This window comes from Sceloporus occidentalis, unplaced genomic scaffold (genome assembly GCF_023333645.1).
Source record: "Sceloporus occidentalis isolate IW3139 unplaced genomic scaffold, rSceOcc1.0.p SCAF_4, whole genome shotgun sequence".
NCBI classification, from domain to species: domain Eukaryota; kingdom Metazoa; phylum Chordata; class Lepidosauria; order Squamata; family Phrynosomatidae; genus Sceloporus; species Sceloporus occidentalis.
The window spans coordinates 177399009-177413442 of NW_028316984.1; the positions used below are offsets into that span (position 1 = coordinate 177399009).

A 14434-nucleotide genomic window follows, 5' to 3' on the forward strand; every position below is an offset into this window, starting at 1 on the left:
AAAACCCCAAAGCCCTTCAGAGCCCTTCATCATTCTTCCAGATGAGAGTAAGGGGCTCAAGTAGTGTGCATTCCAAGCTTTCTGAGGAGGGGGGGGGGGAGAACATTTTTATGTAATGCCCTGTAACCAGCTCTGCTTAAATTAATTAAAAGAACTCACTGCATTCTGTATGAACTCATAAGAGTTTGCTGCAGGGCCCAAAGATTCACTTTATGAGGCTGAAGATTCTTTTTGAAGAGAAATAGAACAAAATCCAAAATCCACAAAATGGCAATACAGTTTTTGGGTGTGCATGATATATTTTGCTTTTTTTAGTTAGCCCAAAACAGGTGCAGGGCCAACATGGTTACTCTGGATATAGCTATATCTATCTATATCTATGGGGCCAATCACACATTTTTTGCACAAAGAGATTTGCATCTGTGAATGATTCAAAACTGATTCATAGTTCCCACTACATTTTGAGGCAGCGAATCCTTCCATGGCATTTAAATCTGGTCTGATCAAAATGGAGGTGCCTCCATTTCCTGAATGGTGGCTGCGTGATCCGAATTAATCTTAAAATTCTAATTCTAATTCTAATTCAGTGGAATTTTAATTCTTAAAAAAAGAACTGCTGCAGGATCTGGTGTCAAATGCACCGGTTTAAATCGGCTTTTCAACACCCCTCCCCCTCCCGCATACTGACCAAGGAAATATTGATCAGAGATTGGAGAAGTTGCTTTTTAAATCCACAGTCCTCAGAATCCCAGAGCCTTCACAGATACTGACCATGTTGGCTAGAGAATTCTGACAGTGGTAACCTAAAATATTTTTTTTCTGCCAGAGCATGGAACTCTTTCAGTGAGTCTCAAAGGTGCTACAAGATATCTCTACGTACTGATTCGACAGACTAACACAGCTATATCGTTGAATTCTGCAAGCTTGGAACTCTGAATGTTAACAAGCTCTGGTACTGATAAAGTTAATTAACAATTGGAAATCTTGTCCAACACAACTGCCATGTAAAGTGTGAATCAGATCTTTGATCTGATGCTATTGTCTTTTCATTCATTAGCCACCTCAATCTGAAATATAAGAAACTGCTTTACTGAGAAAACTGTGGTTTTCTCTTGATGTACTGTCATCCTGCTGTCTCCATTGTTTACTATTTAAGCTGGATGAACTAGCCTGGAAGTAGTGTCAGCTTCTCCTGTACTGTAAAGCACTACACTTAGGGAGAAAAATGAAATACAGATATAGGATGGGTGACACCTGGCTTAACAAAATTACATTTGAATGGAACCTAAAACTTTATTCTGCTTTGGTCAGACCTCACCTGGAATACTGTGTCCAGTTCTGGGCACCACAATTCAAGGAGGATAGTGACAAGCTAGAACGCATCCAGAGGAGAGTGACTAAAATGGTAAAAAAATCTGGAAACCATGCTCTATGAGGAGCAGCTTATGGTGTGTTTAGCCTGGGAAAGAGAAGGTTAAGAGGTGACATGATAGCTATGTTTAAAATTTGAAGGGATGACATACTGAGGATGAAACAAACTTGTTTCCTACTGCTCCTGAAACAAGGAGCAATGGATTCAAGCTACAGGAAAAGATATTCCACCTCAATCTTAGGAAGAACTTTGTGACAGTAAGAGCTGCTCAGCATTAAAACACATAGGAGTGGGATGGAGTCTCCTTCTCTGGAGGTTTTTAAATAGAGGGTGATGTCCATTTGTCAGGTGTGCTTTGATAATGTATTTCTACATGGCAGGGGCTTGGACTGGGTGGTCCTTGTGGTCTCTTCCAATTCTATGATTCTATGACCATGCTGGGGATTTCAAAATGCATGCCAAGCTCACATGCAGCACAGCCTGAAAATAAGGAGGCAGTGATACCAGTAACAAATTACTTTGGCAGGGGTAGTATCATGGATTTGGACAAAAAATGACAATTTAAAATCAATGCAACAAGAGCAAATTACTTAACTGATGTAATGAATAGCAGTTTCATGCCATTCAGTTATCAACTGTAAGGCCTTTTTTTCCTTCAAAAAAGTAACAGAAAGTACACTCATCTCTCCACATTCGCTGGGGTTAGGAGCACAGGACAGTATTTTGGTTGGACAATAAAAGGATAATTGAAATGTGGATTATGAATGTTATTGTTCTGTGTTCTGTGGTTTTCTTTAAAGGATGCTGGAGTGTTCTCAACTATCACCTAGAGCTAAAACCTACCATTAGATCCAAGGACATGCATACCAAGGAACTGACAGTATTTCCCCTCTGTGCCAAGATATGCTCAAGGATGCTCTGCAGCCTAGCAAAAAGTTACACTGATGAGTGACAAGTCCCCGATGAGGGACCATTAATGCCCACATTCTCCTGCTGACTCAGCAACAGTGTTCTTTGTTGGCAAAGCCTTTGATCCACTACAAAACAGCAGGGTGAAGAAGTTGCTTCCCCAGGTAGAACAGGCTGCTGAGAAAATTCACCCTTGGTAGTGTTATTCTGGTACTGCTGAATCTTAATAGCACCTTTCCCCTGCTAAGATGAAATTAATTTGGAACATCTCCCATCAGTTCTTCTAATCACTTGCAGGATTAAGTGGCACAAGGCTTAGGAAGAACAGCACTTGCTATTTTTTTTTTTATAGCTCTGGAGACAGCTACTATCTCTTGACTTTACATAACAAGAGATGGGTTTGTGTTCCTTTTGCTTTTATATAAGGATCTTATCAAAATGAGATTCCAAGGAGCCACCAAAATATTTAAAAAGAGAGTTACATAATGCAGTCCCTTGTCCTCTTGCCCCATATATTATTTTAACTAAAATACTTAGCCTTTCCCAGACTTTCCTCTTAAATATTTTTCATCTTGTTTTGAGCTAAGGACTCAACACTGTCAATTTTTTTTAGAAAATGCAGTTGCTCCTCTGTTTTCTCGGGGAATCCTCCCCCTCCCCCCCCCCCGCAAAAATGAAAAATCGCCAATATTCAAGCCCCATTGGCTTGAATGATGGTGTGAGCCCAGAGGCATTTGCGAGTACATACCGTGGGAGCACCCCCATTTTGTCCCCCTGTTTGCTGCCTGCGAACGGGCAAAGGTGTGCGGACTCCAAGTCTGTGAAAATGGAGGGGCAACCATATATTAAGAGGCAACAAGATCAGCTTCTGCTCTAACTTGTTGCACTGTATTTGTTAAGAAAGTGCTGTTTAGCATATGATGAATTTACAGACTGTTGCCCTAAATCCAGCAGTTAATCCTAGTTGTTGTTGTGTGCCTTCAAGTCATTTCCAACTTATGGTGACCATAAGGCCAACCTATCATGGGTTTTCCTGGTAAGATTTGTTCAAAGGAGGTTTGCCATTGCCTTCCCTGAGGCTAAGAGCATGCAACTTGCCCAAGGTCACTCAGTGGGTTTCATGGCTGAGATGAAAACCAAACCTTGGTGTCCAAAATCATAGTCCAACATTCAGACCACTATATCATACTAGCTACCTTAGCCCTAAGAAGTTACCTTTTGGAGTACATCTCCCAGAAACTCTGTACCACCATGCAGGTGGCCATGTTGGCGAGGCTGGGATTGGGTGGGAGTTGGGAGCTGTAGTCCAAAATGCAACTTTTCTAAGTCATATCCTATAGTGTATTACACTTTATTGATGCTATTCTCAAACTGGTTGAATAATAATGAGCAAGTGCCATTCTTCTGGCATTTTTTTATCCAATTCTATGGATACGTTCCAGCTTCCTAGTTTTTCCTGATGATGCAGAGAACAGCTTGGAGGTCTGAAGCTGACTACATGTCCCTTCAACCTTCATTTTTAGCATTAAATTGGCAGATGGGGATGTCAATTTGGGTATCAGAGGTAGTGAATACCCAGCCATATTGGCAGGCATTCAATATATCTGATCACAGGTTGGGGGGACAACTAAATTAGACTGTGTGTCTATGTTTTTAACCATACCACAATGAAAGGTGAAACTTTTCATATGCCTGCATTTATATGATGCCCTATGGTAGAAGTTTGCGCTTTTCCCTGCACAAACATGAGGGAAAAAATCATGTTTAATGGTCCTAGATTAAACAAGTAAAAGGCTTTTCAAGATACTTAGCATCTTCTGTTAATTCCATGTGTACAATGAAACTATCTAGCAGAGAATATTAAGCAGCTCACTAAACTACTAAATCCTGGGATTCCATATGACAGAACCATGACAGTGTCATCAGAGTTGCATAACTACAGCAGTGTCACCAAACTATACTATATAACATGCCAAAATACCTAAAGGTACCAGATCCTCTCCTGATCCTGGAATTTACACAGGGTGTAGGTGTCTTCATGCCTCTTAATCTCTTCTCTGGCCTGACTATACTAACCAACCACCTTCTGGGCTAAATCTAACAAAATTAATTTCAACAGAGACAGATTTAAAGTACTACACCAAGGCAGGAAAATTGATATACAAATAGAGGATGGGTGAAGCCTGGCTTGAAAGCAGTACATGTGCAAAGGATATATGGTCTTGGTAAACTACAAGCTAAACATGAGTCAAGAGTGTGATGCAGCAGCCAAAAAATGCAATTGCAGATCAATGGAAGAAGTAGTGCCTCTCTATTTTGATATCACTTAGAACACTGTGTCCAGTTCTGGGCATTACAATTAAGAAGGATATTGACAAGCTGGAATGTGTCCAGAGAAGAACAACTAAGTTGATCAAAGGTCATCTAATGAGAAATGGCTTAGGAAGCTGGGTATGTTTTGTTTGGAGAAGACAAGACTGAGAGGTGAAGACAGCAATCTTTTAAATATCTGAAAGGATGTCATGTAGAAGATGGAATGAACTTGTTTTCTGCCACTTTAGAGACTAGAAAATGAACCAATGAATTCAGTGATGCAGTACACTGCCAAATTTCAACAGTGTATTTTAGGATGGTCTGAGAGGTACAAAATAGCCCTGGGAGCCATACACAGCCTCCAGATTGCTCATGTTTATGTTAATGGAACATTTAAAAACCATAATACTCTTCATTGTTTGGGGGAGAGATGCTTCATGAGGGTATATTTTGCCCCATATTCTTCATCTCTCAGAAAGAAAATTCAATATGATGATCTATATAGCAATAGCAAGTACATTTCTATACTGCTTATCACCACACTCCCTAAGCGGTTTACAAAATGTAAGCTAATTGCCCGTAACAAGCTGGATATTCATTTTAGTGACTTTGGAAGGATGCCAGACTGAATTGACCTGGAGTCCCTGGCTGGTATTGAACTCACAAACTTGTGGTTTGTGAGTGAGTGGCTGCAGTACAGGAATTTAACCACTGCACCACCAGGGCCAATGTTGTTGTTGAAAATAACCAGGGCTAACATATTCATCTGTAAGTTTCCCTTGCTTCCTCTACAGTGCCCAAAGGACCCCCCCCCCCCTTCCTGACGTACCATACAGCCTCTGAACCCATGTCCTTTGTGGCCATTCTGTGTTATGGGGAATGGGAAGAATTGGAGAAGTGTTTGGCTAGGTCCCTGTATCCAGGCATGGAATGATTACAGCAGCGCTGAGACATCCTGGTGGATCTCATTACTGATATAATTGTTTTGCATCTGGCTATGGGAACATAGTCAGATACTGCTCCAATCCTGCATGCTCCCTACAAGGCATGAAATGGCCATGCATGGTTGTTTCAGAGGATATACAGTGAGGTTTCTTTGTGAGGGGTGGTGTGGCACATGCCTTAGCCTAGCATTGGTCTGCTTGTGGATCTACTATGCAGGATTGCAGATCAGGTCGGTCTCTCTCTCTCTCTCTCTCTCTCTCACACACACACACACACACGCACACACACAAGGGAAAAAACCTAAAATGAATCAAAGGCCCACTTCTAGTTTGAGGGTTTTGTAAAAAAATTAAATATGTGTGGAGAACTAGAATTTATTTATAAGGTGTACTGTCATTCCTAGAACTAGAATTTATTTATAAGGTGTACTGCCATTCCTAGTAGCTTCCAGGAATGGCATTCCACTGTTTTCTCTCAGCTTTTCCCGAGGAATCTGGGTGTCTCAATGGCCACAAAGACATAATTAGAAACTATATGTGTCTGACATATCTCAAATTACCACCCCTCATGTACAGAAAGAAAACTACAAAGGGTACATTGCTGAAATTTAGGGGCATAACCTAATCCTATTCAGATATCAGAGAAAGAGTACAATGTAGATCTACCTTTGCGTCAAATCTATGCATCTAGTACAGAATTTACCACCGCACAAATATTGTTGAATGAAACTGAGATAGTCTTGTATAATAACTTTCCTTGTTTCTGTGGGGGCTGGTCCTTCCTTCCTTCTTGGAAAAGGTACACTATATATCTATATCTATATATAGATATATTCCCACAAAAAATAATAAAAGCAGTTTGGATGTATGATTGCACTAAAATACTTTATGTTTAATATGCTACTTATGTAGGAGGTGCACTGGTAAGGCAATGAAAAGAATATGAATACTGTCATACAAACAATAACATCCAACGTTTTTTGTGGGGTTTTGGGGCCATGTGGCCACATAGCCTGAAAAACACACAAAAAACTATGGATGCCGGCCATGAAAGCCTTCACCTTTACAAATCACATCCAACATTGTCTTCCTTTTTTTCATTATCAAGGTGCACAGGGATAACAGTAATGCAGAAGAAGGAATGGAAAAAAAATGAAATTAAGAGACAATGGCAGCATAGCACAAATGCATTCACTAGTTACATATTCACAAAATGGTAAACCAGAATTGTTCTGGCTGATTGTGTTCTGCCTTGTGTTCCATATTGGGAGAAAAGCAGGATATACATTAAATAAATAAATAGAGTAAGCACATTGCTTCACAAAAAACTACTGTTTTTTTTCTTCAAGCAAAGAAGAATTGTAAAAATAACCAGATAAAGCTGGGACTTTCCCCTCTGAGAGTGCATGCCACTAGAACTCATATCTATTGGCTATTTGTTATTTAATAAACCTTCTACAATTGTTCTTAGATTATTCCATAAAACAGGAGAATCAATCATTGATTAATTTTTTTCATCACAGTAGTCCTGAAACCCTCCTAGGACATGTCTTCTGACAGTGATAGATTCAAGTCTTTTACATCAAGTCTCAAGTCAAATCTTAATGCTCTAGTTTCAAGTCTCAAGTTGAGTCTCATGTCCATGCGAGATATTTTCAAGTCAAGTCTCAAGTTTGGGAGCCAACTTTAACAGAAAAAAGGAAGTGGTGGTGGAATGTGTGTGAGTGTGCATGTGTGCACATGCATGTGTGCATGCGTGGAGAATTTAAACAATTAGAAAACCAAGATGTGTACAAAAATAGGTAAAAATAAATTATCAGGCAATTTATCAAGATTGCAATTTAGAAAAATGAGGTCTGCTTTGCAACCTGTTCCCACTGAATATTAGAGGACCCCTCTACAGCTTTTCCTAGGAGCAGCAGGTGAGACTCACCTCCATACCATAGGGCACATTTCTCAGAGGGGAACAGCAAATGTGTTAGGTAATGGGCTTGATATCTACTCAGCAGCCTGTCCCCACTACACATCAGAGGAACCTTCTGAAGCCTTTTTCTAGGAGCAGCAAGCAAAACTCACCCCCATAGTGTGGGATGGTGCATCACATTGCTCAAAGGGGAATGGCAAACACGTTAGGCAACAAGTGTGAGTCAAAAGCTTTAGAAAGCTCCTCAATGTGCAGCAGGGCAGGCTGCTGAGTAGACTTCAAGCCCTGCCTCTAGCTCATTCCCTAACATGTTTGCTGTTTCTTATGACATTAGGCCAGCAAGTTGGTTGCTAAAAATATACAAGTTGTGAGACAAGTCGAGCCAGAGTGTCATTAATTGCCGACTTGCGTCCAAGTTGAACCACTGAAGTGACTTGAACTCAAACAACTTAAATCCATGTTAATTGAATGGAGTCCACATCACCACCTTCTGGAAATGTTCTACCTTACAACTATAACTAAATGTAGTCTCCATAAACTGAACATCAGCCACTTTCAATTGCTTACTAAATATTTTGTATGATGAAAAGTTCTGGAGAATCTGAAAGGTTGCATATTATCTTATAACTGTGAGTTGATTTAATAAAGGACTTTAGAATTTTAACTATGATCAACATCACTATCCTTCCTTTTAACTGGGAACAGAAACTACCAAGTTTTTTGTGGGTTTTTTGGGCTATGTGGCCATGTTCTAGTAGAGCTTCTTCCTGATGTTTCACCAGCATCTGTGGCTGGCATCTTCAGAGAATGCTTGCCTGGAAAAAAGTGGGTCTATATATACTGTGTGAGCCTGGGAATGCAGGAGTGATTTGAATGTGTATTGTTCTGTGCTGATGGCAGACCTCAGGCTGGAAGGCTAATGCAAAAGAGGATTAGTGTTTGCTAATTGGTGATCATTATCTGCTGGGAAAGCCCCTGACTTTGAGTGGTTTCCCAGCAGATAATCATCACCAATTAGCAGACACTAATCTTCTTTTGCATTAGCCTTCAAGCCTGAGGTCTGCCATCAGCACAGAACAATACATATGCAAATCACTCCTGCATTCCCAGGCTCACACAGTATATATAGACCCACTTTTTTCCAGGCAAGCATTCTCTGAAGATGCCAGCCACAGATGCTAGCGAAACATCAGGAAGAAACTCTGCTAGAACATGGCCACATAGCCCAAAAAACCCACAAAAAACTATGGATGCCAGCCATGAAAGCCTTCGACTTCACATTAGAAACTACAAACTTTTTTATGTTCAGATTTGGATTCCTGGCTTCCCCTCCTCCAAACATACTCTGTTTGAAGCCAAGGTTTATAGTTGGCTTCTGGATCCTGGCTTTTTAGTGGAGCAACAAGGCAGGGTCCAGATAAAATGCTAAGCATGATATTGATGGCAAATTGTTGGTTACCAGTACTTGCAGAAGGAGTCAGGCAGTAATAGTGAAATGTCAGTGTGAGAAAGAACACTTGTTCATTACTGATAAGCCAGTATTCACAGTAAATCTAGATAGCATTTCATGCAAAAGTACTCATTTTGCGCAAAATGAAGATTAGGTTGTGCAAAAGGAAGATTATTAATTTTGTTCACAAGTTAAGATTACTCATTTTACAAACACTGCTAGATTACATGGAATTCTAAGAGCTGGTGAGAAATGCAGAATCGATAAAATATTGGAAGTCTCCTAAAACCCAGCCATTTAAACTTATATGGTCCAAACTGAGGCTGCAATTCAATGCATCTTTACTTGGACACAACTTGCTTCATGAAATATCACTAGTGACTTGCGTTTTTAGTGTGTGTATATCCAGTGTAATGGCCAAAAGGGATTTTGCATCCACTTCAGAACTTGGGCTCCTAGCTTCATGGACATATAATTTAGTGTGTGTGTGGGAAAAGTATTTTATGTATTCAAGTCCAGACACTCGATCTCACAGCTGCAATGTGAAATGGTACATTACCAATTGTTTTAACAATTGTTTATAAGGTTTCACCTTTCTTAAGATGCTACATCTAAGAACCTTATCGCTTTATTAAACAAACTTGGAAGGCAAACAAAAAGATGGGTGTTTTTTCTCTCCCTTCATATGACTCTCATTCTCTTCAGGTTGTAAAAGCATGTGAGAGCATTGTAAAAGCATCATTTTTGCCAAATGGATTATTTTAGCTTGTCAAATGGGACACTTTTACGACATTTTTACAATCCTCTACTATGGTTTTACAACCAGAAGAGAATGAAAGAGAACGATGTCCTGCAGAGGTGTGTGTGTGTGTGGGGGGGGGGGGGACATGTCTTTTTGTCTGTCTGCCAGGTTTGTTTAATAATGCAATAAGGTTCTTTGTGAAATCAGTGGTGACTGACTGTGGTGGAAGTAGCACAGGATAGGCCTGCCCATAGGCAGCAGTGTCAGAAAAACAAGTGTACTAAAGGGGGAGCTTCTAAGGGATTTATTAAGCAAGAAAAGCAAAAGACAGAGGACAAGAAGCAGAAAAATTACCAATTCTCAAACACTAATAGGAGTTTCTATGCATTAGTTAGAGGTTCAGAAATTGAGTTTAGAAAACTGCTCTCCTTTTTAGGGGTTCGTAGGATCTGCAACAGCGCAGTATCTGTATGGTTATTCTTCCACATGACAGCTTATCTTGTGGCTCTCAATATGCTCACACAGTCTTACCTTTTTATGGCTTTGTAGCAAATGATGAAAACTAGAAAGAGGAACACTGGTGTGGTGCAGCATGCTGCAATAATTATAACTGGGCCTGGCCACCAGGTCTCTGGAGGAGGACAAATAGGAACAGTGGGAGCTGTAAAAGATAAGGTGGAAAAAACAAATACACTCAGTTGAGTCCTGCCAAGTAAGACATTTATGATCTGAGGAGCTCCATTCACCCAGAATTAGTTGGGGAGGTTACCAAGGAAGTTGTTCTACACACAGTGGCATGTTTTCCCCACAACCCAGGCCAGAAATGAACTCTGCTGTGCTTTCTCACTAAACACAACAGCAGATGTGTTTTTCAGCTGCATAAGTTTACATGAAGTTGTTCAGTGTTGCCTACAATGCATGGCAACACTTCTCCAAAGTTTTACACAGGTGTCTTTCCAAGATACATTTTGAGATGCTGGAGGTTTCAGCAAAGACCTTCTGCATGCAAAGTCCTCCTGCTTGCCCTACCTGGAGATACAAGGGACAGGAGCAAACAAGTCATTACATTTCAGATGTTTAAACCACAACTCCCATCAGCCTTAGCAAACATGAGCAGGATCATGGAATTAGGGCTTCAAGGGATGATGAGATTTTTAGTGCAAAATATCACATAGGCATCAAACTGCCTACCCTAACTGGAGACTGGTAGCCTACTACTAAGCCGCAAGCTCCTCTCTAAACATTAGGTCATTGAGATGTAGATTAAAAATGGAAATAACTCCATATGCTTGGTAGTCACCATCTCTTAGTGGTTGCCTCTCAGATTTACAATACTCGTTTTTACCGAGGAACTGCTGTGCTTCTGTGCCAGACTTTTCAATTCAATTAAGAAACATTTATCTAGCACAAATGACAAAATCCGTAACCACAGTTAGAGCTACTATAATACCGCCCTTGGGTGGAGAATAAGGAGTACATTTTTAAAAGAAGACTAAGAACAGTCCTTCTCTTGCCATGTCCCTTTATTTTTTAAGGGTTATTTTCCTATTGTGCATTGAAAGTATATAATGCATTCCACCAGGGATTTTTGTTCAATCTTACCATCAAAATCAAGGTGACATGCACAAGGCTACAGAACCCATCCTATCCTGTCTAACATAGAGTGATAGATAAAAAAATGCCTTGTCTGAGAAATGTCCACTGATATTCATGACTAAGCAGAGATCTCAATGTAGGACTGCCCAATTCAAGTCAAACAGATAAGGAATCCTATGAATGTTTACTCAAAAAGAAAATCCAACATTGTTCAATGGAGTTTACTCCCAGGTAGGTCCATGCAGAATTTCTTAACACAGAACATTATTAAGCCAGAGGTTTTGCTGCCAAAGTATGTGATGATGGTCTTCATCTTTAAAGATATCTATAAATTATCTATAATAATATTATAAATAATAAAGACATCTATGAATTATCTATAATCTACAGATAAATAATGAAGCTATCATTTCCTATAAAGCACAGAAGCTATACACCATTAGCCCAAATTTGTTTTCAGGCTACTGCCCCCGTTCCTCTTTGGCAACAACCCTAACAACCCCCCCCCATGCCTATTTCAGAAAAAGAGGGTGCCCCCTCACTGCCACCGGCCCCGCTTTGTGCAGCAGCCAGACAACCAGCAGCATCTACCTCACTCATGTCCAGCTTGCCACTGCTCAGCCTCTCATGTGTGAATATAGCAGCGGCCCAGGACTGCTCCTTCCTCTCACCCATGCTAGCCTCACAGCAAAAGGAAGACCAACTGGCCAATTACTTGGTTACTGCTCCCAAGGTGACTGGGTACAAAGGAAGAAACTTTTCACCAGCGAGGAAGGACTCTAAATCCTTCTTCACCAAGACGGAGTGGGGTGCAGCCGCCTTCCCACATTTCTCCCTGGTGAGGAAGGACTCTAAATCCTTCTCCAGGGTGGAGGAGCACAGATGGTGTGTGTGTGTATGGGACTTACAGAGGCCACATGCTCTGGATTGAAGATTGGTGTGGACAGGGAGAGGAACAGATTTTAACTACAGGAGCCACTCCAAAGTGAATGAACAACTCTTTCCTGGATACTCCTTAGCCTTCTCCTAAGATATGTGACTTCCCCAAACAGCTTCAAGTCATTCCCCCACCACACATAAACATTGTTTCTTCTGCTATCTCTTCTCCTGATCTGTTCAATGAAAGAAAGCAGGAGAAGGAGTGCAGCTCCAACTGCCAGCCAAGTCCTGGCAAAGCTTGTAAAACTTAAGTGGGGCCCCAAATTTGAAAGCTTCTTTTTGCTGCTACTTCTTTCCCACTGATGTGTGTTCTGACTCCTTGTTCCAGTCAGTCTGTTCCCAAATGGCACTGCTCTGAGCCACAGAAGCAATGCCCTGCACCTAAGCCTTGCAAGAGTTTCTCAACCGTCACTGCCACAACTAGCAAAAGATGTGGCTAAGGGAGTGAACTCATGGGGGCAAGCAAAGTGGAGGCGCACCATACAAAGTGATTAGTGAGGCTGCATGGTAGTTTTAAGAGATCCTGAAAACCAGTTTCACAGTGGTCCTAAAGTCTGCTGGTTCCCCTCGTCTTCCTATGTGCCAGTACTTTGACTGAAGACCCTCCTGCTGCCTCCTTTTCTCTCACTGCCCTCCTGGATCTTTCCACTGGCTCTAGGGGGCAATAACACCCATTTTGAGAATCACTGCTATATATTAACTCCAGGATTAAAGGTGATATGTCTTTGCATTTCTGTTGCTAAAGAACAATGCTGAAAAGATACTCTGGTTCTCATGTCCTGCCTGTGATCTTCCTAAAAGTATCTGTTTGGCCATGGAAGGAAACAGAACTGCTGGAGTAAATAACAGTTTTATCTTATCCAGCAGTATTGTTTTATGCCTTTAAAATTGCTGGCTAAGATTATAATCCAGTGCACTTATTTGGAGTAAATCCCATTAGGTCTAATTGGGTTTAATTTTAAGCAGACATGGATAATGTTGAGCTGCAAGTCTTTTGTAAAAATTAAAGGAAATGGAACCGATTTGGGCAGATAATCTTGTAACAGAGTGAGATCAGGAACACATCATGTGGTTCTAAGCACATTTTAATACAGCCTTTTCCAATCCTGGGCTACTTCCAGATGTGTGAAATTATAAATCCCTTTGTCTTCAGACATCATGCAATAGCTGTGTGGTCTGCGGATAATGGCGTGTAGAATTCCACATACACAGACGATGCACCAAGTCAAACTAGTCTATCCAGTATCTACACAAAATGTTAAATGGGCATACATCTGACATCAGGAAAGGTAATATTAAAAAACAATAAAAGTCAGTCAGTCTTCCAGAACACTCTCTCTGACACTGAAATGGACATTCTTGAATAAAGGATCATCAAAGACAGCCAAACAAAAATTTATTGAGAGGTTCATTTCTATCTCCCGTGGCTTCATTAGAGGCAAAGGCTTTTTAATGTGTGTTTTTAGTAGTTTAATACTACTTTACAGATTAGTGTTGTTACCTATACCACATTACTATCAAATTCTAGTCCTTAAGAACATTGGCAACCCCCATATCTTGATCCAACACTAAGACAGCACATCCTTCTCCAACACCTTCATATGCCTGAAGTCAACAAGCTAATGCCAGGAGTGTGGCTTCACTTTAAATAGGCTTCTTGGGTCTTACTGGCATGATGCTTCCTAGTTCTCCTTAAGTAAAAACAACAGAGTAAGGTTGGCCCAGAAAACACAGAGGAGTTTATCACACAGGTTCCTGGCACCGTTGGAGAATGGTCCAAAAGAAGCTGGAAAGGGAATGAAACGAGCGGGGGATGCATTTTACTGCACACAAGAAAGTCCCTCACTTGTTCCATTCCCTGCCCTTCCGTTCCTAGTCCATCCCAGAGGAGGAGATTTTTGAGAACTGTTTTGAACAGTTCTCAAAAATCACTCCCTCTGGGATGGATGGGGAATGGATGGGGAACTGAACGGAATGAGCAAGGGACTTCTGTGTGCAGTAAAATGCGTCCCCCACTCATCCCACACCCGTTCCTGGCCCCTTCCATTCCATTCTCTGACTGTTCCCTGAGCCTTTGTGTGATAAACTTCATAGTGTGAAAGTCTAGGTTGGACTTTAATTACATATAGCTAATTGGTTTTCAAGTTTACATATCTTTAATTATTTCATTCTTGGAACATGAATTTATATTTTTTATGCTCAAGATTATTTACAAGACTGGTTTGGGACACTGAGTTGTATATTG

At 40.8% G+C, this 14434-nt stretch overlaps 1 protein-coding gene across 3 annotated transcripts in view; it reads right to left on the reverse strand.

Annotated features, from left to right (window-relative positions):
• PRIMA1 (proline rich membrane anchor 1) overlaps positions 1–14434 on the reverse strand; it is a 92366-nt gene that overhangs the window by 10952 nt on the left and 66980 nt on the right. For all 3 annotated transcript variants that reach the window (XM_089522443.1, XM_089522444.1, XM_089522445.1), the window contains exon 4: positions 10186–10315. In XM_089522443.1, coding sequence (XP_089378569.1) covers positions 10186–10315 — 130 coding nt within the window. The remainder of the gene's footprint in view (positions 1–10185; positions 10316–14434) is intronic.